This window comes from Mesoplodon mirus (assembly GCF_964341445.2).
Source record: "Mesoplodon mirus genome assembly, chromosome: 8".
In the NCBI taxonomy this organism is placed as follows: Eukaryota; Metazoa; Chordata; class Mammalia; order Artiodactyla; family Ziphiidae; genus Mesoplodon; species Mesoplodon mirus.
In genome coordinates, this window is record NC_138984.1 from 9,105,989 (window position 1) to 9,132,332 (window position 26,344).

A 26,344-nucleotide genomic window follows, 5' to 3' on the forward strand; every position below is an offset into this window, starting at 1 on the left:
ATTCTAACACCTGCACTCCAATGAATCTGTGATCCCCTACCCTCAGGTTCCCAATTCTGCTACTGTTTTTTTTAATTTTTCATAATTGCTTCTATGTCTTCACTGTTCTTACCCACCTAAATTCATGATATATTATTATATTCCAGTGTTCTTAACCTTGGCTATACATTAGAATCTACTAAGGAGTTTTAAAACATCCTAATACCCAAATACAACTGGGAAGGGGATCAGTAAGTTCAAAGCTCCCCATCATACAGTCAAGTTCTAGGACTGCTATTAAAATCTGCCTCTTAAATTCACCTTTAACTTCCTCGTTCACATCTCCCTCCAGTGAATTTATCTAATATATCCATAACCGTGGATAAAATCAGATTAGCCCCTCTTCCACTCATCAGCACCCAAGCTATCTGGAGAAAAAAAACAAGCATGCTAAGTGCTCTCTCTTTAAGTTTATAATCATTAAGCTGAAATGGATTCTCAGTGTTGTTGAGTAATCCTACATCATGCTATTCATTTCACTTTTTCCTTCCCTGAATGACTATTTTACAGCTTTTCTATCCTCAAACTCTTCCCACCCTTCCTCTCCCTCTCAACTGAGAATGTAGGTGCAAAACAGAAGAATGTAACTGCATCCTCTCACCATGGAATACATCAGCCTACCTACATGGGCACCCACTGGCCTTCCCTCCTGTTACAGTGCACAGATTGCCTCTCTTCAGCCTAAGGACAATCCACCCACTTGGGCACTGTTTTCCATTACCTCTCCCTGACTCAGGCACAATCAATACAGAATCATTCTTTCTCACTTCTGCCTCATCAACTTTTCCTTCTCTATTGGACTATTACTATCAACATACAGCATGCTTCAATATTACCCATTTAAAAATCTCCCTACACTCAGTATACCTCTCCTGTTGTGTTTCTCGTTTGAAATTGCTGTCCATATTAACTGTCTCCACTTTTCCACCTCAGTCTCTCTTGCACGCATTCAAGTTTTACGCCTACCAATACCCTATACATAATATTCTGGGTTTATGTTTTCCCTGACCTCCACACTGCCAAACCCAAAGGCCAATTCTCAGTCCTCCTCTTACTTTATCCCTCAACCTCATGGACATTGATAAACTTCTCCCTTCTGGAAATGCTTTCTTCATCTGGCTCCTGAGAGCCATGCCTTTATGGCTTTCCAACTATCTCCTTGGCTACTCCTGCTCTTTTGCATGTATTCAACTCCTCAGGGACAGTTCTCTTACCTCTTTTCTATCTGCACTCCTTCCCTGTGTAATCTTATCTATTCCCATGGCTTTGGATACCAGCCACGCATGGACAATTCCCAAATGTGCATCTCTATCTCATATCTCTCCCCTGGACTCCAGATTTATATTCAACCGTCTTCACTTTGATGACACAGGTAGGCTTTTTACAATTAGCAGGCAGCAACTGATTACTGATCTTCTGAGTCACCTCTTGAAACCTGCTTATTTTCTAATTTTTCCATATATAGGATTTATATAGTAAATACATATAACAGTACCTATGAGGTATATGCTCTTATTATCCCATTTTACAGATGAAGAAACAGAGGTACAGAGTTGTTAAGCAATATCCCCAAGGCCACATAATTATTGAAGAACAGAGTGAGGCTTTGGACCAGAGTTCAGGCCCTTTAATCACTACACAATGTTGCCATCTAGGCAAATGACAACTCTCTCCTTTAATTTCTTTGGCTAAAACATTTCCAGTCTTCTATGACACTTCTCTTCCTCTCAAACTTAATGTTTGATCCATCTTTGACTGTTCTTGGCTTTACCATAGAAACATATCCAGTATCCCACCCTTTTTCTTTATATTCATTACACCAACCTGGTCCCAACCACCATCATCTCTTGCCTGGCTACTGTAATAGTTACCAACTAGTCTTCTTGTTTCCACTCATGTCATATTGCAGCTGTTCTCCAAACATCAAACATAAGCAAAAGAGATCTTTTAAAAACTGAAATCCGATTACTTCACTCTATTGAAAACCCTCCAATGACTCCCCACTCTATTTTGAATAAAATATAAAGTCTTGACCATGACCCATGGAAACATGACCTTCCAACCTCATTTTCTACTACTCCTCTTCTAGATCACTGCCCTTTGGCACCTTAACCTCCAAGCCTTCTTCAGACATTCTAAGCATGTTTCTATGCCTGACTTTTCATTGTCTGTTTCCTCTACTTAGAACATTTCTTCAGGAATTGGCATGGTGCTTTTCCTCAATGCATTCATGACTCTCATCAAATACTAACCTCTCAGAAAGCCTTCCCAGGACATCCTGTCTAAAACTGCACTCCCATTACACTCTATCCATGTACCCCCATATGCTTTTTTCTTTATATTCTTACAACTTTCTGTCATTAAAGTATACATTTATTTGTTCATCTGTTTACTATTTGTCTCTCACTGGAATGTCATTTCCATTAGGGCAGGGACTTGGTCTGCTTTGCTCACCATTATATTCCAGCATCTCATTAAGTTCTGAAAACATGGTATTGGGAAATATTTGTGAATGAATGAATAAAGTATTAATATAATATATAGGCGAATACGGTTAGAATTCTGAGTATATAAAAGGCATTTTAAGAAAAGCATAAGGGGCTTCCCTGGTGGCGCAGTGGTTGAGAGTCCGCCTGCCAATGCAGGAGACACGGGTTCGTGCCCCAGTCCGGGAAGATCCCATATGCCGCGGAGCGGCTGGGCCCGTGAGCCATGGCCGCTGAGCCTGTACGTCCGGAGCCTGTGCTCCGCAACGGGTGAGGCCACATCAGTGAGAGGCCCGCATACCACAAAAAAAAAAAAAAAAAAAAAGAAAAGCATAAGGAGGATAACATTGGTAAACTTGAGGATAAAAATGGATATGGATACATGTACCCCAATGTTAATAGCGGCATTATTTAAATTGCCAAGATATGGAAGCAACTTAAGTGCCCATCAACAGATGAATGGATAAATAAGGCATGATGCACATACACACACACACATTGGAATATTACTCAGCCATTAAAAAAATAAAATTTTGCTATTTGCAACAATGTAAATGGGCCTAGAGTATTGTGCTTAGTGAGACAAGTCAGATAGAAAAAGACAAATACTCTATGTTATCACTTATATGTGGAATCTAAAATATAAAACAAATGAATGTATATAACAAAACAGCAACAGATTTACAGATATAGGGAACAAGCTAGTGGTTACCAGTGAGGAGAGGGAAGTGGGGAGGGGCAAGATAGGCGTATGAGATTAAGAGACACAAACTACTATGTATAAAATAAATAAGCAACAGGGATATATTGTATAGCACATGGAAATACAGCCATTATTTTGTAATAACTTTAAATGGAGTATAATCTATAAAAAATCGAATCACTGTGTTGTACACCTAAAACTCATGTAATATTGTAAATCAACTCTACTTCAATTAAAAATAATAAAAATAAGAAAAAACTTGTATGTGATTTTTGAATAAAATGGGAAAATGAAACTAGACTATAGGTTAACCCTTGTTAGTATCCACATACATATTACAAAATAATGTAAACAAAAATTCATCAGAGGGTAGGATCGAACAGTTTGAGGCAGGCCAGAAGTCCAGTATAGACCAATTAGAAGAGCTGGGTAGAATACCAGAAAACTATTTTAAAGGGACTAGAGAGCTACAGAAGCAACAGAGTCTGCAGAGACTAAGGTTCTAGAGACTGGAGACCTTTGGGAGCTGAGAAGCTATAATTGTTATTTTTCAGGGTGGTGGCTGGTATTTGCTGATTCTGGGAACAGAGGCTGAGAATTTGGGCTTGGCCAAGACCAAAGAGTGTTACTCTGAGCAGGGAACACAGAGAGCCTGTGACAGTCACACAGGACTGGAGACTTGAGGGGCCTCAACACACAACCCGTTCTTCTTCCCAAGATATTTGGTAAAGTTTTTAAGGCCAGGAGGCTGGAATGACTATGTAAAAAGTCTCTGAAAAGCAAAGCAGAATTACCTGAAGGCTCACCATGCAGAAAAGGCAAAGACAATCATGATGAGGTCCAGAGAACATAAAGGGAGAGAGTTGAAAGCTCTGAAGGGAGTGGTGATCTGGCTTTGGAATCTGTAGCCTTTTTGTCCCATGAGAGCACTTGTAAATTCTGAACATAGCTAGAAGCTGAGAATCTGGACCTGGCACAGGCAAAGGGCTGTAGCTGGAGGACAAAGAAACTAGCAGAACTTCTGATGGTCATTTGGAGTTGGAGTGCAAAGTTAGAGACTTCAAGGAAATTAAAAACTTGGTTGGTTTTCTCAAGAACTTTTTTCAATTCTAAAGCTGCATGAAGAAAGAGGGTGAAAATATGACAAAAACTTTGAAAAGCAGAGAAAACTTGATTGCTCTCTCTCAGTTGAAAGCCCTGGATGTCCTCATCTGTGATCAGGGCAAACCAAAGGTATATTAAATCTTATCAAAAAATGCATACTAATCTTGAGTCCTTCCATGCCCTGAATGTGTAATGTAGTCTGCCTCATTGTTTTGCTTGCTTAGCAGAGGAAAGGGGAATCACTCTTATGTGGAAGAGAATATTTGGGGGCTCTATGTCTTGCATACACAATGTCTGGCATTCAATCAAAAATTAATAGGCATGTCAAAAGATAGGACTATAGGACCAAACCAAGAAAAAAAAAAAGATGATGGAAGCAAGTGCACAGATGATCCAGGGACTGGACTTAGCACATAAAATCTGTGATTAACATGGTCAAGAAAATGGACGAAACGGTGCAGAAAGTAGAAAGTCAGATAATTCTACCAGAGAATTGGAATCTACAAAAAATAATGAAATGGAATATTTAGATCTAAAAATACAATTTTAAAAATGAAACTTGTTGGTAGTATTTAGCAGAAGATTGGATTAAAAATACAAAACTTGTCGATTGGCTAACTAGAAGATAGATACCTCAATAAAAGACATCCAACTAAAGTACAGGCATTTAAAAAATGGAAAAATGCAGAAAAGCATGACAGGAGTATGTGAGAGACAGTCAAAAGGTCTAGTATCATCTACTTTTGAGTCCTAGAAAGATAGAGTAGGAAACTGGGGGGAGGGCAGAAGAAATATTTGAAGAGTTAACGGCTAAGGATTTTCTAAAACAGATAAAAGGCGTTAACTCACAAATTCAAGCAACTGTGAAAACACCAACAGGTTAAATGCAAAACAAAAACAATAAAAAAACAAACAAATCTAGACGCACTACAGTTTAAATGCTAAGAGAAAAATCCTAGAAGCAGTCAGAGAAAACTTCAAGAGCCACAATCAAACCTCAAGCCATAAACTTTGAAAAATGGCAGTTAATCAATCAATCAATCATTTAGTCAATGACCATAAGTTTCTGGTGTGGTAGGTCAGGATTCAAAACATCTCAATCTCTCCCAACTCCCACAAGCAGTACAGAGTTCTGTTGAAAAAACATGAGTTGTTGGGCCTCCCTGGTGGCGCAGTGGTTGAGAGTCCGCCTGCCGATGCAGGGGATACGGGTTCGTGCCCCGGTCTGGGAGGATCCCATATGCCGCGGAGCGGCTGGGCCCGTGAGCCATGGCCGCTGAGCCTGCGCGTCCGGAGCCTGCGCGTCCGGAGCCTGTGCTCCGCAGCGGGAGAGGCCACAACAGTGAGAGGCCCGCGTACAGCAAAAAAAAAAAACCAAAAAAAAAAAAAAAAAATAAAACATGAGTTGGAAAAAGCATTTAAACATGTTATTAATCATAGCAGAGATGAAACCACTGTAAGGATTTGCCAGGCAAAAGTAAAGGGGAAGGAGAAACCAGAGAGGTAAGCAAAGCACAGAGACACTTTTGAGTTGAGGGCATTTGCTGACCCCAGAGAATCAGGACCTCAGGTTTGACAGCCTTAAGGAGTAAGAGAGACAGAAATAAAGTCTAGAGTCCACACAGGGTGGAGAGTCCAATGGGAGTCCAGACCCTGACCTTGACATATTCATGGTGAGAATAAGTGTAGGGACATCTCTGAATTTACTGAATTCTATTCCCAGTTAAATTACATGGGTTCCCCGAGGTTCTCTCAGCCCCTGAACATGTGCTAAACAGTTCCCAAATTGGTGCACCCCGAGGCACCTGGTTGTAGCAAACAGAAATCCTTTCCAAAGCCTAGTACCTTCACTGTGGTCCCAGATTTTACCTATAAATAATTTTTCTAAATACGATGCTAGTACATAGTCAAAGATAGCCAGCTATATAAGCAAAATAATCTTTGTGAATAGAGTGTGGAAAGGAAAAAAATAGTAACTTTATAGTGGAAAAGCCTGGCAAACACTACCTAAACCAAATGATCAAGGTCAGCATTCCTGGTGTTAAGTCAGGTTGACATATCTCCTGATATGAGGTGATGAGAAGGGCATTTCACCTCTGTGGTTTTCTTTCATAAAACCTGTAACCCCAGTATAATCATGAGAAAGACATCAAGACAAACCCAAATTGAAAGATTCTACAAAATGCCTGATCAGTACTCTTCAAACTGTCAAGGTTGTGAAAGACAAGGAAAGACTGAGAAACTGTCACAGACCAGAAGAGAAGAAGTGATGGGATGGCTCAATGCAATGTGGTATACTGGATTCAATCCTGCAAAAGAAAACGGACATTGGTGGAAAAACTGGTGAAACTGAAAAAAGTCTGGGCTTTAGTTAGCAGTAACCTACTAATATTGGGTTTTATTAGTTTTGACAAATGTACCACAATAACATAAGAGGATAATAACACAGGAAATGAAACTGGGTGTACAGTATTAGAGACTACTGTACTATCTTTGCAACTTTTATGTAAATATAACATTATTCCAAAATAAAACGTTTATTTAAAAAAAGAAATTTGTGAGTGAGAAGTGGCAGAAACAACAGAAAACAGGGTCACAAACACCTCATATATTGAAAGTATCAGATGCCAAATATAAAACTTCTTTAATCTGTGTAAGTTTTTTTATTAAAAAAGAAAACCTATAGCAAACATCATTCATAATTGTATAATGATAAAGGACTTCCCTTTGGGACTGGAATCAAGATAGAGATGATTACTATCACTACTTATATTCGCCATGTACAAAGTCCTAGCCCACACAGTAAGGCAAGAAAAAGAAGTAGGAAGTATAAGAATTAGATTGAAAGTAAAAAAATAGTCATTACGTATACATTATATAAATTTATATCTATATAAAAAATATATATATCTCCATACAATTTATTAGAATTTTTTAAAGTTTGGCAGTTTCAATTTATTTTTATATCAGTAACAAGCAGCTAGAAAGGTGACTTTTAAATTATATAGATATCATAGCACAAAGATCTCAAGTATCTATGAATAAATCTAGCAGAAGTATAAGACTTCTAGACAGAAAAGTTTAAATTTTATTAGAAAATATTTAAAAATGAATATATATATATATATATATATATATATATATATATATACCATATTAATGAGATGGAAGACAAGATTGTAAAGATGTCAATTCTCTTCAAATTGACCTATAGAGTCAATGCAATCCTAACCAAAATCTCGACAAGATTTTGACAAGCTGATTTGGAGATGCAAAGGGCCATGGGAAGATTTACTCTACAAGAGTTCACATGAAGCTGCTGTTGCCATGACAGTGTGGAAACGCATAAGGAGAGGCTGTCATAGGTCAATGGCAGAGAAGAGAGTGCACAGAAACAGACCCTGCACATGTGGCCCCTTGGCTAATGGGAAAGGGATCACTGCAGATCAGTGGGGAAAGGGATGGTTTAACAGATTAAAGGATTCTCAGACAAAAATTCATAAGAATTAAAGTAGAAGCTTTAACCGTAGATCAGACAGGAAGTAATTTGGTCTCAGATAAGACAGGAAATGTGGGGGGAAAAAAACAAAAACATTCACTCAGCTTAAGCCTGTGGGTGGTGGGACAGCTGCCCAGGTCATGCTGGAATGAAATGGGCTGTAAAACCAGGGCAGGCATGTGAACAAGAAAGTAAAGCAACTCTTGAAACCAAACTGCAAATAGAATCAATCTGGAAGGATAACCCAGAGGATGAAGAAAACATCCCCAAAACACTGAACATCACACAAAACCTAAATAATAAAGCAAGAGCATGAAGATAGGGTGATAAAATAACAATATGTGACTTCAAGTGGAGTTGGAAGAGCTGTAGAAACAAATTAAGATCCCCCCAAATAAACAAATCAACTTGAAAAAATACCAAGAAACCAAAAACTACTAAAAATTAAATAATTGTCATGAAGAAAAGTTTGAGACAACCATCATGAGCAGAAAGTAAAAAGCTAACGAGATGAAAGATTAGGGACAGATAAAAGCTGTGAAGGCTGAAGTTGCTCCAGTGGAAGAATAATTTTGCCCCAAAATTGAAAAAGAAAATTGTTTTGGTGATACTAGAGGAGTAAGGTAGAATTGAATCTATCACCTTAAAAACACAAGGGCTATAGTTAAAGGCTGTGCACATGGAATTTATCAATAACTTTCTGCATCACTTTATTTATTCATAATAACAAGGGTACATCTATTTTATAAAATCAATACAATAATAAGGCTGTACTTTAAAGTTTAAGCTTTAATAAGATAAAGTCACCACAACAAAGTGAAAGGGCAAGGAAAGTATATTTATAAGTTTCAGAATTTTAGCAAATTCTCCCTTACAGTTAAAGAAAGAACAATCATCTCAACTCACTAACACTGGCAATAAATCAACCAGCACTTCATAAAGAGGCCAATAAACAAAAAAACTGTTCAACCTCTCATGTAATCAGGAGAGTAAAGTTAACAAGATGCAACTCTTGATCCATCACCTCTGCAAAGTTTGGGTGTGGGGAGATGGCTCACCTAAATCTTGTAGGTGAATACATTGGTTCAGCTACTTAGAAAGGCCGTTTGCAGAATCTATAAACAATTACATATTAGTACACTTTGTCTCAGCAATTCCATTTTTTTGGTTATTGACACAAGACAAACACTTGTATATGTACAAAAATATAAAGAAATACACAATCGTTGTTATCACTGCTTCTTGGTAAAAATGAACAACTGAAAATGATCTAACTGTCTGTCAATAGGGTGGGGAGGAGGGATGTTTTAAAAACCACGGTGTATGGGGCTTCCCTGGTGACGCAGTGGTTAGGAACCCGCCTACCAATGCAAGGGACATGGGTTTGAGCCCTGGTCTGGGAAGATCCCACATGCTGCGGAGCAACTAAGCCCGTGCGCCACAGCTAGTGAGCCTGCGCTCTAGAGCCCGCGAGCCACAACTACTGAAGCCTACATGCTGCAACTACTGAAGCCCACATGCCTAGAGCCCATGCTCTGCAACAAGAGAAGCCGCTGCAATAAGCCTGCACCCCGCAACAAAGACCCAACGCAGCCAAAAGTAAAAAAACAAAACAAACAAACAAAAAAAACTATGGTGTAGTCAGAATGGCCATCATCAAAAAGTCTATACATTATAAATGCTGGAGACGGTGTGGAGAAAAGAGAACCCTCTTACACTGCTGGTGGGAATGTAAATTGATACAGCTACTATGGAGAATAGTATGGAGATTCCTTAAAAAACTAAAAATAGAGCTACCATATGATCCAGCAATCCCACTCCTGGGCATATATCTGGAGAAAACCATACTTGGAAAAGATACATGCACACCAGTGTTCATAGCAGCACTATCTACAATAGCCAAGATGTGGAAGCAACCTAAGTGCCCATCATCAGATGAACGGAGAAAGAAGATTGGTATATTTATACAATGGAATATTATTCAGCCATAAAAAAAGAACGAAATAATGCCATTTGCAGCAACATGGAGGGACCTAGAGGTGAAGTAAGTCAGACAGAGAAAGACAAATCTCATATGATATCACTTATTTGTGGAATCTAAAAAATGATACAAATGAACTTATTTACAAAACAGAAACAGACTCACAGACTTATGGTTACCAAAGGGGAAACGTGGGGGGAGGGATAAATTAGGAATTTTGGAGTAACATATACACACTAGTATATAAAGTAGACAGACAACAAGGACCTACTGTATAGCACAGGGAACTATACTCAATATTTTGTGAAATCTACATGGGAAAAGAATCTGAAAAAGAATATATATTTTTATATGTATATATGTGTGTGTGTGTGTGTGTGTGTATATATATATATATATATATAACTGAATTACTTTGCTCTACACCTGAAACTAACACCATATTGCAAATCAACTATACTTCAATTAAATAAACAAACAATAAAAACGATGGTGTATCCATTCTACGGGATAGTATTGGGTTGGCCAACAAGTTCGTTCGGATTTTTCTGTAACCTCTTACGGAACTTTTTGGCCAACCCAACATATAGCTGTTAAAAAGAATGAGAAGAGCCTATGGCTATTAAAGTAAGTGAAAATGCAAAATCGCATTCACAATATGAATCCATTTTTTAAAAAACAGGATTCAAATTTTGTATTTAAGAAAATGAGTTAAATATGTAAATGCAAAGAAAAGGATCTGGAAGGTTATGCCTGTGACTCTAACAGGACTGGTATTGGAAGCTGCAAGGGGGTGAGTGGTGAACAGGACTTTTTCCCTCTATATACTTCTGTATAGTTTGAAATTTTATGAGCAAGAATGCATAATGTATTTCTTTTGTATTAAAAAATCAAAAAATTTAAAATATTAACTAATAGTATTTCTGACCCATTACTAGAGAAAAAGATAAGATTTCTACTCTTTTTCTTGTAGAGGTGTAACCAATTCCAGAACAGAAAATGAAACCAAACATAAAATTACTCAGCCTGTTGAGGTGGATGGACCTAGAGTCTGTCATACAGAGTGAAGTAAGTCAGAAAGAGAAAGACAAACACTGTATGCTGACACATATATATGGAATTTAAGAAAAAAAATGTCATGAAGAACATAGGGGTAAGACAGGAATAAAGACACAGATCTACTAGAGAATGGACTTGAGGATATGGGGAGGGGGAAGGGTAAGCTGTGACAAAGTGAAAGAGTGGCATGGACATATATACACTACCAAACGTGAGGTAGATAGCTAGTGGGAAGCAGCCGCATAGCACAGGGAGATCAGCTCGGTGCTTTGTGACCGCCTGGAGGGGTGGGATAGGGAGGGCGGGAGGGAGACGCAAGAGGGAGGGGATATGGGAACATATGTATATGTATAACTGATTAAATTTGTTAAATAAAAAAAAAAAATTACTCAGCCTGTGCTAGCTCTTTGCAGTTTGGGGTATTTCTCTTCCCGTTAATTTCTTTGCTCAGGATCGCTGGAGGAAGAACCCAGGCCTCCAGCTAGAAGTGGGAATAGTGGTCCCGTCCACAGGACAAGTACGAGACCGACAGCACCATCCAGGGTTTGTGAATAAATCAGGGGTTTCTCCTGAATTTTTTATTTTCGCAACTACCTTCTTTGAAATGACCTACGTGAAGGTAGAACTGACCTGAGGGAAACGACAGTGATCTGGGGTCACAAGGAAATAAATCCTTGCTGCAAAGCCTCAGGAAGGACTGCTGCCTTCACACAGGCCTGCCAGCTGAGCAGTAGCGCAAAACAAGTAGTCACCTGTGTTGTGGTTGCCGCCCTGCTGCAGTTTAAAATCCGATTTCCTCATTATACATTCCTGCCCTTCATTACACTGCAGGTGACTGTTCCCTTACGCCAGGCGTAAAGCAGAGGTTTAGTGCAGAGTCCAAAGGACAGCACGAAGCAGCAGCGTGGCCAGAGGGAAAGGTGGGAGGAAGCGGGAGAAAGACTGACCTGCTGCTGATGAGCTCGCCGCCCCCACCAGCCATCTTCCTGCCCAGCCTGCCCTGGGCCTGAGCTTGGCCTCCGACCCCTCCAGGCTCCCCAGCCTCGGTCCGGGGAGGCTGCTGGAGCCCTGAGCCCTGAGCAGGAAGTCTGCTCTGAGACTCACCCAGAGATGACTCCGCCCAAGTAGGGAAAAGGGAAGTGAAAGTATTTGTCAGTGAGCTGTGCTGTGCAGACATCCTCCCTCTTCTCGCAACCCCACTGTGCTTCCAGCCATCCTGACATGAGGTCCCAGGGATGAAACACAAGGAGTGACAGTCAGGGCCTGGAGGGCCAGGGGAGGAGCAGGGCCAGCCCTCAGGGGTCCACCTGTTTGTGCAAAGACAGCAACAACTTCTGCATGACCCCAACTGTCCCCATTCTCCTGCCTTCACAGAGCGGTTCAGAGCTTAGTACACGGCCGGGGTAAACCCCATGTGTGCTCCTTCCCCTTGCCGAGATGACCATGGTGGGGAGAGGGAAAGACAGAGACTTCACATCTTTTCTCCAGGCTGTGGGAGAGCCTGCACTGACGCATTTAGGTCGCAGCGTGTGGACACGGACCAGGAGAGAGCCCAAATGCTCAGCTTTATAAAGTGGAGAGAATGTTCTTAGTATTCCTGGAAATCAGCCAGAGGTAGGAGAAAAATCTCCAAGGCCCTGGGACCAGAGGCTGGAACCAAGGTGGTGACAAGGGTTGACATCTTAGGTGCAAGGGTCTAAGGCGCCCCGACTATAGGGTTGCTTCACAACTGCAGCCAGGGGTGATGAGGAGAAACCTGGGAAGCAGTCATGGGAATGCCAAGGGGCAAAAGCTTCTCTTTGGATGGAGATGGAGGTTGGAACCCAGATAACCTAGAAATGAAAAGGCAGGTTACCCCAGCTGAGAGGGTGACCCTTGGCCCTGAAGTTGTGCACAGGTTTTTCCACTCAGATTCTGAGTCATCATTCCACAAAGAATGAGAAGTGACCAGAAGACTCACCTGAGTCAGCATAAAAGCAAATCATATTTGAAGATGATGGGGAAGGTTCGTGCCTTCTCTCCACTTCTGTTCTTTCTTTCCCCCAAAGAAGTGAGCATCACATCTCAGTGGTTGGGACAGACCCCAGGACACTGATGAGGACATCTTTTCCAGTGGACAGGGTCTCAGTGGTACCACGTCCTGCACACGTGTGGACCCCTCTCTCCCTCCCTCACTTTGGGGGGGGGGTAGAAGGACTAGTAAGCCGAGCCTCTGTTGGGCACAACCGTCCTCTGCTCCTGACTCCATGGGGCATGGGGTCCAGACAAGGCTGGCACAGACCGCACCTGCCGTTTCCAGTGTCCCCTCTCCCTCTTCTCTCTGTCCCTGGGCAGCTGGTGGCTCAGGCCACTGCCGTGCTGGCTGTTGACATAAATGTGCCCACTTTTCTGTCGTCTGTTTAGGACCTTCAAGATGAGCACCCGGAATTAGAGGCCACCTAGCAGCGGCTGGACGAGCCATCCACAGGGTGGACACTCCCGCGTGGGGGCTGCTCCTGGCCCCTGGCAGAGACTTTCCTGTGGGTCTGAGAAAGCTGGGCCTGCACCACACTCTGTGAGAGCAGCGGGAGTTTCCGAAGCATCCCCAGGCCTCTGTGGAGAACGCGGTTTCTTTAAGCCAGGAACTCGGGTTCGGAAAAGGACAGGACCAAATTAAGAAGCAGGTTGATCCTAGGATAAACCATAATGAAAAAGAAAATATGTATATAAAAGAGAATATGTATCTATGTATAACTGCATCACTTTGCTGTACAGCAGAAATTAACACAACATTGTAAACCAACCATACTTCAATTAGGAAAAAAAAAAAAGAGGTGGAGCTCCTCCTACAAACCCTGCTGGAGTGATGGAAGGAAATAAAGGGGCACCTGGGCATTTTCCATGGCTGTGAGGACCACTGGCCACGGCGAGCATCTCTGCTGTCCCGGGAGGAGCCCAGCTACTGGGCCCGGAAACCCAGAGGGCAGGGGAGGTCGTGGTGGAGGAGAGACCTGGGGCAGGGGACCCGCTAAGGCGACAGGTTTCACGAGCTTCCCCAGGAACAGCTTCCCCTCAGACTTCAGTAGTGGGGCTGAGTCTCTAAGTTGGGAGACCCCAGTGGGGACCAGAGGCTTGTCCCTGACACCAGACAGTAGGACCTGGGATCTGAGCTTGAAGGGCAGAAGGAAGCAGCAGCAGCTGCCAGAGTGGCCACTGGGGCCAGAGGATCAAGACCCTCCGCTCCTCCGTGGGTGTAGAAGTGGAGCGGAGTGGGCGCCTGGGACCTAAGTGGTTACACTCAGGCCCTGCTCCATTGTCCCCTTCCAGGGGCAGCACATCAGTCACTGGGACTGGCCTGGACCCCCTGCTCCTCCCTCCTCCTGGGAGACTCTCTGGGTAGAAGGGGTGAGTCTGCTTGTTCCTTGTTGGGTCTCCCTGGGCTTGTCCTTCCTGCAGGGCCAGGGCTCTGTCAGCCCTTCCAAGTCAAGTGCACAGAGACAGGGGCCTGGGGAGTGGGGCGGGGTGGGGTGTGACTGATTGGAGCTGTGTAAGACTGTGTGGATAAGCCCAATTCTGAGGTTCCGTTTTAAGGATCTTTTTTTTTTTTTTTTTTTTTTTTGCGGTATGTGGACCTCTCACTGTTGTGGCCTCTCCCGTTGCGGAGCACAGGCTCCGGATGCGCAGGCTCAGCGGCCATGGCTCACGGGCCCAGCCGCTCCACGGCATGTGGGATCCTCCCAGACCGGGGCACGAACCCGCGTCCCTGCATCGGCAGGCAGACTCTCAACCACTGTGCCATCAGGGAAGCCCCAGGGATCTCTTTTTTGCTACATGGTAAGCCACATCACTAAGCCCCATCCAGCTTTTATCATGAAGAAAACTACTATTTGATCCCCATCTGTCCCACCTTTTTGCCTGTCAGTTGGTTTTGAACTCAATTGGGGAGGGTTTATACACAGAATTTGGGGTTCTTCTCTGTGACTTTCACCTTCCTGGGATTTTCCCCTCTCTCCCCAGAAAACCTGGTTGCCCTGGGCTTCTTCCCGGCTTTGCTGACCAGAAAGAAGGTGGGCTTCCTACCAAAGTTTTGGCCACCCCATGTAAGGCTGCGGCTGCTCTCAAGCAGAGTAATAATAAACAGGAAACATTTTTTCTAGCGGCTTCCCTTGAGTTATGACTTCCCTCTACCATCAGCCTGCTTTTGTTCACTTTCTAGAAGCCATAGGCAACTGTTCTTTGCATATTGCCCTCATAGGGACATCTTCCACCCAGTTTACTCAGGGAGAGCTGGAGAACCCTGTTCTCTCCTCCAGACAGAAGGCCCGGTCCTCTCCACCCAGATAGCAGGGTGTGTGCTGATGCTCTGGAACCCGCACTGGGAGGTTCAGGCTGAAGGGTGGAGCCCAGGACCTCAGGAGCATCAGTCTTACTGCAGTTCCCAGGGACACAGGCACACTCCCCCCAAGTAAGACCACAGCCAGACTCCTTTACAGCCAACAGCCCACATATGCGTCCAGGTAAATGGAACTGACAGGGGCGATGGGCTTAGTGGCCGTCCTTGCCCTTGGCTGTCCAGGGTGGTGGAGTGGATGCTCTCCTTTCTAACATGATGACCGACTCAGCCTTAATCTCCAAAGCACAGGCAATGGAACTACAGTCAACCTGTTCCATTCGATTCAGGAATGTGCCCCCCAGGCTCTGTGGCCTCTCAGACTGGCCTGGGACCACCCCATTCCTCCCCTTAGACATCAGAGCTCACTGATGGTCCCCGGGTGGGTTCTGCCAGTCAGTTTCATTTTCCTTGGCTGTCCAGCCTCCTCCACCCCTTTCCTAACAGACCTGGATTCCTTTGGGAGAAAACTCCTCCCCTTTGTGTGCAGGAGTAGAAGGAATGTTAACCGAGATACTGGCCCATGAGCAAGCCAGGCCAGCCAGACCCTCTTTGGGGAGTTGGACTCTCACGTGAAGATCGTTAAGGAGTTAAAACACAGTTGGATAACTTTTGTTCAGTGGCAACTCCTTAAGAAGGTGGAGGAGATGTTCCTGGTGTCCAATTCCTGGAGCAGCTCTGCTTCCTGCCTGGTTCTGGGGCCATTTGCAGGCTCTGAGCCCAGCCTCCTGCCTTTTCGGGTGCCACTGTGCATCCCATCAATGAAGTCCCTTTCTGTCTAACCTAGATAAAATTGGCCTCACTGGCAAAGAGCCCTAATCGATACAAGGATATTTGCATGTAAATTTCCTTAATTTATTTACTTATTGCTTTCAGGGTCAGCACTTTCTAAGTGTAGAGCAAATATTATCTCACCAACCCTCACAATGATCCAATGAGCTATGTATTCCTAGTATCTCCATTTTACAGATAAAACTACTGCATGGGGAGGGTAAGTAACTTGCTGAAGGAAACACAGACAGTACATGAGGAGCTGGGTTTCCACCTACATGGACTAACTGCAGAGTCTGTGCTCTTATACAATAGATAGAGTACAATTAGCACTCACTGTTCACAACACCAAAAATAATCAATAAGGGCCAGCTGCAATCAAGCCTTGATGAAAAATGAAAGTTATGACAGGCATGACACATAATTACATTTACTGACATGTAACAATGCCCATTAAGTGGAAAACATTGATCAGAACACATTTTATTATTCAGATGGTAGAACTGCTCCCTCTCCATCCTCCACCCCTGCCCGCACCTTACAAAGCCCAGAATCATTTTCATCAAATTGTCAACCGTGTTTATTCTCCTTACCTGGTGAGCCTTACCAACCATTGTGCTTCTTAGTGGTAGGAGACACAAGGTACGATAGCTTGGAGCTTTGGAGGGAATACCCTGTTATGCGCCAGACCATTGAACCCCTAAAGAGTTACCTATATGGCATGTCTCCAAGTCTTATAGGGTTTATCTCTCCTTATCTGGAGTGCATGTGACTCAGCCAGGCTTTTAGAACACTCAACACCTCTTGCTTATCAGGTACAATTAACATACTGTCATTGTGATAGTTAATTTTATGTGTCAACTTGACTGGACCATTTTGGGTGCCCAGATTATCCTGGGTGTCTCTGAGGACATTAGCATTTGAATAGGTGGGCTCAGTAAAGTAGATTGCCCTCTTCAAGGTCAGTGGGCACCATCCAATCTGTTAAGGGCCTGAATAAAACAAGAATTGAAGGAAAGGAAATTTGTTCTCTTCTTGCCTGCCTAGTTGGGCTGGGACAGGTGTCTCCAACTGCTCTTAGACTGGAACTTACACCGTTGGCTCCCCTGGTTCTTGGGCCTTCAGACTTGGACTGGAATTACATACCACTTTTACTCGGTCTCTGGCTTGCAGATGGCATATCATAAGACTTTTCAGCCTCCATAGGCACATAAGCCAATTCACATTTTATATATAGACAAACAAACATATATATATTATATATATATGAGAGAGAGAGAGAGAGTTCTGTTTCTCCAGAGAACCCTGATTAATACAGTCATCAATATAGTGGACCAACGTAATGTACTGCAGAGTGGCCAGTCTTTGTCCCTTCAGGCTATATTGTGACAGAGAGCAGGAGAATGCACGTAGCCCTGGGGCAAGATTGTAAACATGTACTGTTGTCCAGTCCATGTGAACATGAACTGCTTCTCATCCTACTTCCTACTGAATGTTTTAAAAGTACATTTCTCCATATTAATAACTGCGTGACATATACCACAGGCCGTGCTCCTCTGCTCTAATGAAGATACCACACCAAGCAACAACAGCTGCAACTGGGGCTACTATTGGTTAAGTTTCTAGTAGTCATCTAGCAGCCATGAGCTTCTGCAGAAGCCAGACTGCTGTTCAAACAAAGATGTGATGAGGATTACAACCCTTGCATCCTTAAATCTTTTCCTGTGGCACTAACCTCTGTCATTCCCTCATTCTCCAGGACTGTGATTTTCTTTCAACTTACCATTTTCACCAAGGGAAAGTTCAGTTTCAAGCCCTTCTGCTTGGCCTTTCCTAAGACAGTCATTGTTATTTCACAGGTTAAAGATCCAGGTCAGTCAACTGCTATGTATGTTCTCATTATCCTTACTTTCAGGAACTGGGGTAATGGCTGCTGGGTGATCCCATGGATTGAGTGGACTCACTGTTAGATGGACATTACCTTGCATCCATACACTCCACTCTAGCAGGGACCATGATGGTGTTTTGGGACCCCAGGTATTAGCATCAACTCAGATCCTGTATCAACAACTGTTAAAAGATGTGTGTATTTTCCTTTGTCTGGTATATGGTTACTTGAATAAATGACCTTATGTCCTTTTGGTGAAGAACTCAGGGAATCACTACTTTTACACTTTCTTATGAGACCTGCCCTCATTTCCATGAGCAGGTCCTAGCTTTGGCTCAGGTCTGGAAACTAGGCAAGGGCTCTTGACTTCTTATTGGGGTGGCTGATCTCAGCCATCTGTTCATCTATTTTAAATCTTTTTTGATGACATATATGAAGCAATATCCTTGTTGGCTGCCCACCTCTCTATAAGTTTAAGGTGTACAGCATAATGATTTGTCTTATATACATCATAAAATGATTACCGCAATAGGTTTAGTGACCGTGTTCGATTAGCTATCTCCATAGACTGCTTTGGGCCAGGGCTCCAGCCGTCATTCTAACCTTGCTGCACATTACAAAAATTATTTCATCTTGCTCTGACAGTTAAATGCTGCCACCTGGCTTCCATTATTCTAGAATCCTATCATTTCCATTTTTACTAGGGAATCCAGTCCTGTAAAAACATTCCTCCATTATGCCACCCTACAGAGGACGGTCCCTGCTGAGCATCTCAAGGATGCTGGTGCCCCTCAGCTGTGTGTTCCTTATCACCTTGTTAAGTTAATGTCTCTGAGGCCTCCTGAAGAGCACAGTAACCGGTGGATGAGTTTTCCAGTTGTAGAGAGTGGAGCCATGCCAACATCCTGAGGCTTTTGGATCTTCTTTTCCACAGTCTGCCCTGGCATCTCTGCTTCCACTTCATCTAGTATGTACCACAGTTTATACCAAGCTTTTTTTAGTTAAATTTTTTAATTAAATGTTTTTCTTCCAGTTTTATTGCAATATAAGTGACATACAGCACTGTATAAGTTTAAGGTATATATAATGATTTGACTTATATACATCATGAAATGATTACCACAATACGTTTAGTGAACAGCCATTTTTATTCCAAAATTAAAAGAATAGAAAAAAATATATATATATATATAAGTGCTTAAGAGCCACCCAGGAGCACACTTGATTCAGCCCCTTTGGCCCTTGCCAGGCTAATTAAACTTCTTGACACAGGAGAGTGCTTCTGTGTTGACAATTTTCCCTTTTCCAGTTTCATATTCCCCTTCTTTGTCCAGGACCCACCCCCAGACACAATCTCCTGGTACCTGCTGGTACATGTTGGCCAGTCCTGCAGCTCCACTGGGGTAAATGCTCTCTTCAGCTGGCAGGACAACGCAGGACTTTCTCAGTGGGGACATGCTGGGAGGACTCTGCAGTCTTCATTCAAGCAAGATTAGGATGGGGTAGCGTAGGGGTCTGTCTTCCAACAAAGGGTAGGGAATTCTTTTGCAGGCCCTGTGTGTTGAGGGAGACCTGGAGTTCAAGGTTCTCACTTGCTTCTACCTAGAAAGGCTGATTCTGATTCAGGATTGCACTCCTTCTTTACCAGGGCTCTGCCTTTGGCACAGGAGGCCAACCCAGTTTAGACTTCAGTCTTCTCTTATGTTCTGCCATTCTTAAACCTGGGACCTGTGTCAGGCCTTCCTTTTGTCTGCCTTCCAACTGCCGTTGTAAGGGTGTCTTTGCTTTGACTAATAGATTTAAGGCCGTCACTTATTCTTTTCCATATATTAGTGGCACTTAGCAATAGCCACCAAAATCTCCAATTGCATTTGCCATTCCTCCCTTTGTGAATGCCAATTTCGAAAGCTAGTGAAATCCTCTTTACCTCATCGAGTTTCCCAAAGGTGACAGTTTGGCAACAGCACTATTAGAGCGACCAGGAACCATCAATATACCACCCATCACCATCTGGCCAGACTGTGGTCCAAATCCAGAACCCACCCTCACAGCCTGCTTGCTAGGATCATTACCTTAAGTTGGGTTCCCTAGAAGCAGAGCCTGAGATAAAGTCTCTTAAGCAAGTGATTTATTGTGAGTTTCTTTGGGAGAAAGGGGGGGAGGGAAGCAGGATTATAGGAAAAGCTAAGCAAGGATGTGATCGCAGCCACAGACCAGCTCCAGCCAATCTCATGAGGAACACAGGAGCATGAATTGTAACAGGAGGTTGAGTCCACCTTGGCACTGGAGGCTGGCCCCCAGGCCAAGGAAGCGTAACACTCCAGGTGAAGCTGGCTCCATTTGGCTGAAGGCAATGCTCTGGGGAGGGGCGGCATAAGCAGCCAAGCTTCCATGCAGCTGGGGGATGAGAAGTCTGCTCCAAAAGGGGTTTTCCAGGACACTAACAACTTCCACTATTCCAGTGAACTGTCCTCATTTGTTTCCTGAATAGTGAACACTTCCTTGAAAGTCTTCTCAAATTCTGCCTCCAGTCTAAGTCCCATTAGGCCAAAGTCATTGAACTGGAAAAAAATAAAATAAAATGAACACAAAAATCATGGTCCTCATTATCAGTGTCATTGCCACCTTGTAACTGAGAACGGTCAGGACTCTTGTCTTAGACACCCTAAGTTACATGAACCAGGTTATGCTAAAAACTCATGTGGCGAAGAGCAACATGTTTCCTAAGAGCATGATTATTTCTTATTAACAAGATAGAAATGGGAAATCATAACCACACTTGGGGACTCTTACTTATTTGGTTGGGTTGTTGATTTCAGTGAGAGTTAGAAAAGTAATCTATGTTCTTTGTAACAGTGCAAATAGTACAGACTGCTTTTAAGTTAGATCAATGATCTTCCTTTTTCATTGTCACTTCTGTTCCCCTCCGGTGACTCCTGTTAAACTAGATGATCCATTCACATGGAGTGGAATCTGGAGATTGGGATTTCTGAAGAGGTCAGATTGCGTGTTTTGGGGGAGAGATAAGAAGCACAGTGTGACTTTAAGATGCAAGTCTCTTATCCCTGGGTTTGGAGCAGGCAGGACTCTGCTGTTCTCCATGGCAGCTGTAGGAGGGTCTGAGCTCTTCGGGGTCTGGGGTTCTGGTTGCAGGGACAGCCTCTGATTCACTGTTACTACGCCTTGCTGAGCTCCAGTCTTGAACGGAAAAGTCACTGACTTCCGGGACTCTTGCTTTGCAGGTTTCATAGGATGAGGGAAACTAAAATTTCCCAGGCACCAGAAAATGAGGGCAGAGTGGCTCAATAGACAGAAAATGAAATGGAAGCAGGGAGAACCACTTACCTTGTAAGATGCCCTGTGGTTCTGAAAGATGAGGCGCATGTCCTGCACAAAGCCCTCCACATGGGAGTAACCCTGCTCATTCAGCCTCTTCTTGATCTTGTCCAACCACATGGGCTCCTTTAGGTCTTTAGAAGCCTCTTTAATCTAGTGAAAAAAAAAATCAGTGGGAGAATTACTGGCAGAGTTCAATGTGTGCCTACTGTGGATTCCCATCAAATCCAGTAGAAATACAAAAAGGGAAAGGTAACAGCAGCTCATGCTCTCACTCCCAGGGGATTCTGATCTCAAATCACATGGGTACCTGTTTCAAGGTGGGGTAACATCATGGCACAGCCTGTAATCACAGTTTGGTATTGTTACTTACATAATAGTAGTATGGAATCTTCGCAAAAAAGGTGCTCTCTGTATGACAATAGACCTTCAAGAGGATGAACTCACATTTCTGCAAAAGAAGGTGGCTGTGAGTGAAAAGCAGCTTGGAGACAATGAGCCCATATACATGCCCAGGCAGAGGCATGACTCACACCAGTATCTGGAAGTTTCCCCAAACATGGATGGCTCTTGGAAACAGATATGCAATGGCTGCAAACAAGTTCTGGTGTGATTTCAGTGTGACCGAGTCATGGCTCACCCTTTGGTTGCCTTTCTCCTGACCCTGGCTATTTGACTTCTCACATGTGAGGGGAAAGGGGAAGAACTGAGGTTCCCATCCGACTCACCAACTGCTCCTCGGGCTGCATCTGTCTTGCCAGGACCTCCGATTCCCTGAGACATCCCTGGCTTCCTGAAGACTCCTTTATCCTGCAGAAGGTGCAACTCCACAGGCTCCTAAGGGGCCGGACATAAGTGAGCGGGGGCAAGGTCCCTGGAAACAGTCATCACTCCTATGTCTGATACTGTCCTCCTTTCAGGAATGTTGATGGACACAGCTGGAGGAGGAAAGGGGCACCTCCAGAGTCTCCAAGAACCCCACGTGGGGTCCGAGCCAATGACCCTCATCCCATCGAAGGAGCAACAAGGGGTCAGGGCATGGAGGTGGTATCAGGATGAGTAGTGGGCTCTTCTTTCTCTGTCTGTTTCTGGGAGCACAAGGAATCCTGCCCTGGCCTGAGTGTTGAAACTGGGCCTTAACCCCTGGGAATCCTGCCAGGCCTGAGTGTCGAAACTGGGCCTTAACCCCTGGGGGGCCTCAGGCTTCCCTCAGCCCATTAAGAAAGTGGCAAAATGAGGGAACCAGCCCATGTTTCCTGCCTTTTCTGAATCAGTGCAGAACACAAACAAGTGGCATTTCCACCCCCATGAACAGGAGGAGCCCACGCTGGAAAACTTCTAGGAAAGGACAGTAGCAGTATGTGGGCAAAGGACCTGGCTACCGACCTAGAGGAGAGCAAAACGCATTAACCTGCCACTGCCAGCATCTTGAAACAGCTCTCTGGATCATACTGCTGGACCCTGTACCTATGGCCCTGCTGTTTCCCCATCTAGACACAGTAAGAACTCTGTAGGGAGAGTGTGTACGGCAGGAGGAAGGGTCCCTAATAAGAAGGGAGGGGCTGCATCTCACAAACCTCTCAGTTTCCACAAGTGGGATGTGACAGTCCTCATGAAAAGATCTCGAACAAGTATCACAGCAAAACAGCTTTCCTCCATCCCGGCACGTCTCACACTCATCTGAGTTTCCCAGCTAGAAGGTAAAACGACATCTATATCCCTGGTGAGACCCCAGAAGGCCAGAACTAGAGGAATCTAGAACTCATTGCCTTTGTGTGAATCTGAGTGGACACTTACATGCTTCTCCCTGAGATATTAAAGAACAGCATAGCGTGGCGATTTCAGAAGCAGAAATTGTGGTCTGCAATGAAATTCAGGAGGAAGGGCCTGTGTGTCAGACCAGAAAAGTCTTCCCTATAAAACCAGAGACTCGGGCTTCCCTGGTGGCGCAGTGGTTGAGGATCTGCCTGCCAGTGCAGGGGACACAGGTTCGAGCCCTGGTCTGGGAAGATCCCACGTGCCGCGGAGCAACTAGGCCCGTGAGCCACAACTACTGAGCCTGCGCGTCTGGAGCCTGGGATCCACAACAAGAGAGGCCGTGACAGTGAGAGGCCCGCACACCGCGATGAAGAGTGGCCCCCGCTCGCCACAACTAGAGAAAGCCCTCGCACAGAAACAAAGACCCAACACAGACAAAAATTAATTAATTAATTAATTAATTAAAAAACCAAAAACAAAAACCAGAGACTCTAACACTGAAAGGCTAGCAACAAAACAAGACAATTTTTAAGTAATCTGAATAACTTTATCACCTTGCAGATAAAATAAGGTCCTGAAATAAAGTGTTAAATGTATTTGTCTATACCACAATAACTAAATTGACTCCTTGAAGGGTGATATATTGAGAATTTAATAAGGTGGATTAAACTTAGTGTGGAAAGTAATACAAGATTATTTTAACAATTATTTTGAGCCTTGTTCTGGGCTTTTGTGTGAAACTACTTGTGTTGGGTGAATTGGGATTCTGGCCATTTCTTTTGTTTTTGAAATGGCCATATATGAGGAAGTGCTAGCTCCAAGGACCATTTTGCCAAAAGCTCCCGTTCAATGTTCTGCGGATCCTCAAGGACACCCCCCAGTTGGAGACTGAGACTGCTCTGACATGGAGTCATGGGGCCATGTTTTTTCTCATCACTGTAGACACTCACAGATCACCATCATCGTTCTCTAGAAAGTGATGACCCCTCTTCCCAGAAAAACAAAGAATAACAAATATAACCAATGTCTAAGAACCTCACGTTTGTGCATTTTTTAGCAGATTTATCTAGCTCTTTGTTTCTTAGTCCAGCTGCACATTAGAACTTTCAGGGCAGAGTATATAAAATACTAATGCCCTGGTCCCTATGCCAGAAATTCTGAATCAATTTGTCCGGGTTGGGCAGATCCATTGGTGTTCTTCTTTAATTCATGGGATGGGTAATTTTGTGTATCAGAATCATCTGGGGAGTTTTAAACAATCCCAATATCCAAGTCATAGCCTAGACTGATGAACAGAATTTCCTCTAGGGTGGGATCTGGGCAATACTATTTTCCAAAGGTCTTAGTTTCAGCCTAAGTTGAGACTTACCCTGAGCAAAGGGGATATTATAGCCCTGAACTGGCCTGTAATATCAGTCCCAGGAAAGATTATTAACAGCAATGAGGGGACTTTTGCTGGAACAGCTGCCGTCTCCTCCCCATGGACTCTTGGCCATGGGCTGTGAGACCTGACCCTCTGGGTCTATATCCATCCCAAACAAGCCACACAAACACTGGACTCCAGCACTGTTTAGATGACTAAAGAATCCTTCAGTTGGCCAAGGGTCAGAAAGAGTGTGGATAAGATCTAAATATTGTTGGGGGGATTGCTTTGGAGGTAAACTATATGTAAAACTACTTGACTGTCCCTCCTCTTTTGGACGTTGTGTATGAGTATCACTGCATACTAACCCATGTGAGTGCCTCCCCCTGGAGCTGTGCAAAGGTGACTCTGCTTAAAATGCCCATCTTGTTGCAATGAAGGGAATCAAAATATGATTCAACTTAGAGAGTGGAGTCATCCACAATTTTAGCAGACCTTAAAGCATCCAGCCATATGGTACCAGTCTGAGTAGAAATGCCCTGTGATTTGCTATGTGGTGACCAGCTCAGCACCATGATGGCTCCCTCAAGATTGGATACAGGGCTTCCATAAAGAACCCACTAGCCCTGAGTGCATTTCTCTGCAGGACTCACAACAGGGTTCACACCTAACTTGCCAGGTTGGCCTGGCCTGTTCCTTCTGGTTGACGCTTAAAACCATCTACTTCTACCTGTACCATGGAATAGATGTTTGGGATATTCCTTTCCTTCCTTATTGCCTTCTTTAAACTGCTGGTTTCCCCTCACATTTCCTCCTTAGCCTTCATCTGCAGGCCAGCCGCACCCATTACTCCTTCAAGCCCAGGCTCTAGAGACCCCAGTGGTCTCAAGCTCCACCTCCCAGACTCACTTTCGGGGGAAATGAGGAAATGGGAAGGTTTCCACTGAACAAATGGAAAGGATGCTTTCAGGCTGAGACACCCAACGCCAGAAACCTGTACCTGATGTGGGTGAGGCATCTGCTGTTCCCTGCTCACCACACATAGCAACATGCTGCACCTGAGTGTGAGTGTGCCTCAGGGAAATGCGGTGATGACTCGGAGAAAGTGCCAAGGGAAAAGGCCTGCATTATTCCAGGGTTACAGGCAGGCGTTAGTACTTACACAAAGGTTATCATCTAAAGTATTGTCGGGAGACTTCGGTACTCTTTTCTGCAAAAAAGAGAGAAAGATTAAAGGACAATATTGAATGTGATGTATGCATCCATCACTTATTTAAACAGCAATCTGTTGAGGGATTCAAGACACGGTTTACCCATTACTTCATACCTGTTTTTATGGATACACATATCTACTTGGAAAATAAAAAGTACCAAAGTACCACTGTTTGGCCCAATGCAAGTTCTATTTCCTGGCTCTCAGATGCAAAGTGGGGTTTTGTGAAGCCATGCGGGGAGTCTGGCCCTGGTTCCCACAGATGGAGTTGGAGAAACTCTGCTGGTTTTCTTGCTTTGAGAGGCCCTTAGGCATTTTTCTCTATATTAGAAAATGTCATCCCACCTGGAGGAGCTGCAGTGAGAGTATCAGGCCGAGGACTCATTGTCAACAGCTCCAGTGACCACAGGGCCCAGAGTCCTGGCATCCATGCAAGTGTCCCAGAGAAGAATGTCACCACCTATCACAGGTCTCCTAGGGCACAGCCCCAAAGATAAAATGTGCCCAAGTTTCACAGGGTTGCAACTCTTCTTCCAGAAGGTCACCCTCCTCTTCCCTCCCTCTGAATTCCAAAAAGTCAGCTAGCTGACTCTTCAGAGGTAACTGACTACCACCCACTAACTTTACAATGCGTTCCAATATTCAGTAGAATGACCTGACCTTCTTCCCTCTAGGACACAGGCAGCCTCAGCTTTTATCTGCAGCTCAGGGCAGAGTGGTCATGGAAAAGCGTGATCCATGGGACAGTGATCTGAGAGGTGTCCACGTCACTGCC

General features: G+C 43.9%; 2 protein-coding genes across 12 annotated transcripts in view; both read right to left on the bottom strand.

Annotated features, from left to right (window-relative positions):
- The window catches only part of LOC309809694 (nuclear autoantigen Sp-100-like), an 88,888-nt gene extending 76,942 nt beyond the window's left edge, over positions 1-11,946 (bottom strand). For 3 of the 5 annotated variants that reach the window (XM_082631054.1, XM_082631052.1, XM_082631056.1), the window contains exon 1: positions 11,819-11,926. In XM_082631054.1, the coding sequence (XP_082487180.1) occupies positions 11,819-11,853 (35 nt within the window). In that variant the 5' untranslated portion in view covers positions 11,854-11,926. Of the gene's footprint in view, positions 1-8,889; positions 8,949-11,818 lie in introns of those variants that run through there. The other 2 variants (XM_082631053.1, XM_082631055.1) reach the window with 2 other exon arrangements.
- Positions 11,947-20,005: 8,059 nt separating this feature from the next.
- SP140 (SP140 nuclear body protein) overlaps positions 20,006-26,344 on the bottom strand; it is a 78,482-nt gene continuing 72,143 nt past the window's right edge. For all 7 annotated transcript variants that reach the window (XM_082631032.1, XM_082631036.1, XM_082631035.1 and 4 more), the window contains 6 exons: positions 25,519-25,566; positions 22,813-22,928; positions 21,964-22,072; positions 21,609-21,686; positions 21,245-21,388; positions 20,006-20,460 (listed from right to left, as the gene is read on the bottom strand). In XM_082631032.1, the coding sequence (XP_082487158.1) occupies positions 20,353-20,460; positions 21,245-21,388; positions 21,609-21,686; positions 21,964-22,072; positions 22,813-22,928; positions 25,519-25,566 (603 nt within the window). In that variant the 3' untranslated portion in view covers positions 20,006-20,352. The remainder of the gene's footprint in view (positions 20,461-21,244; positions 21,389-21,608; positions 21,687-21,963; positions 22,073-22,812; positions 22,929-25,518; positions 25,567-26,344) is intronic.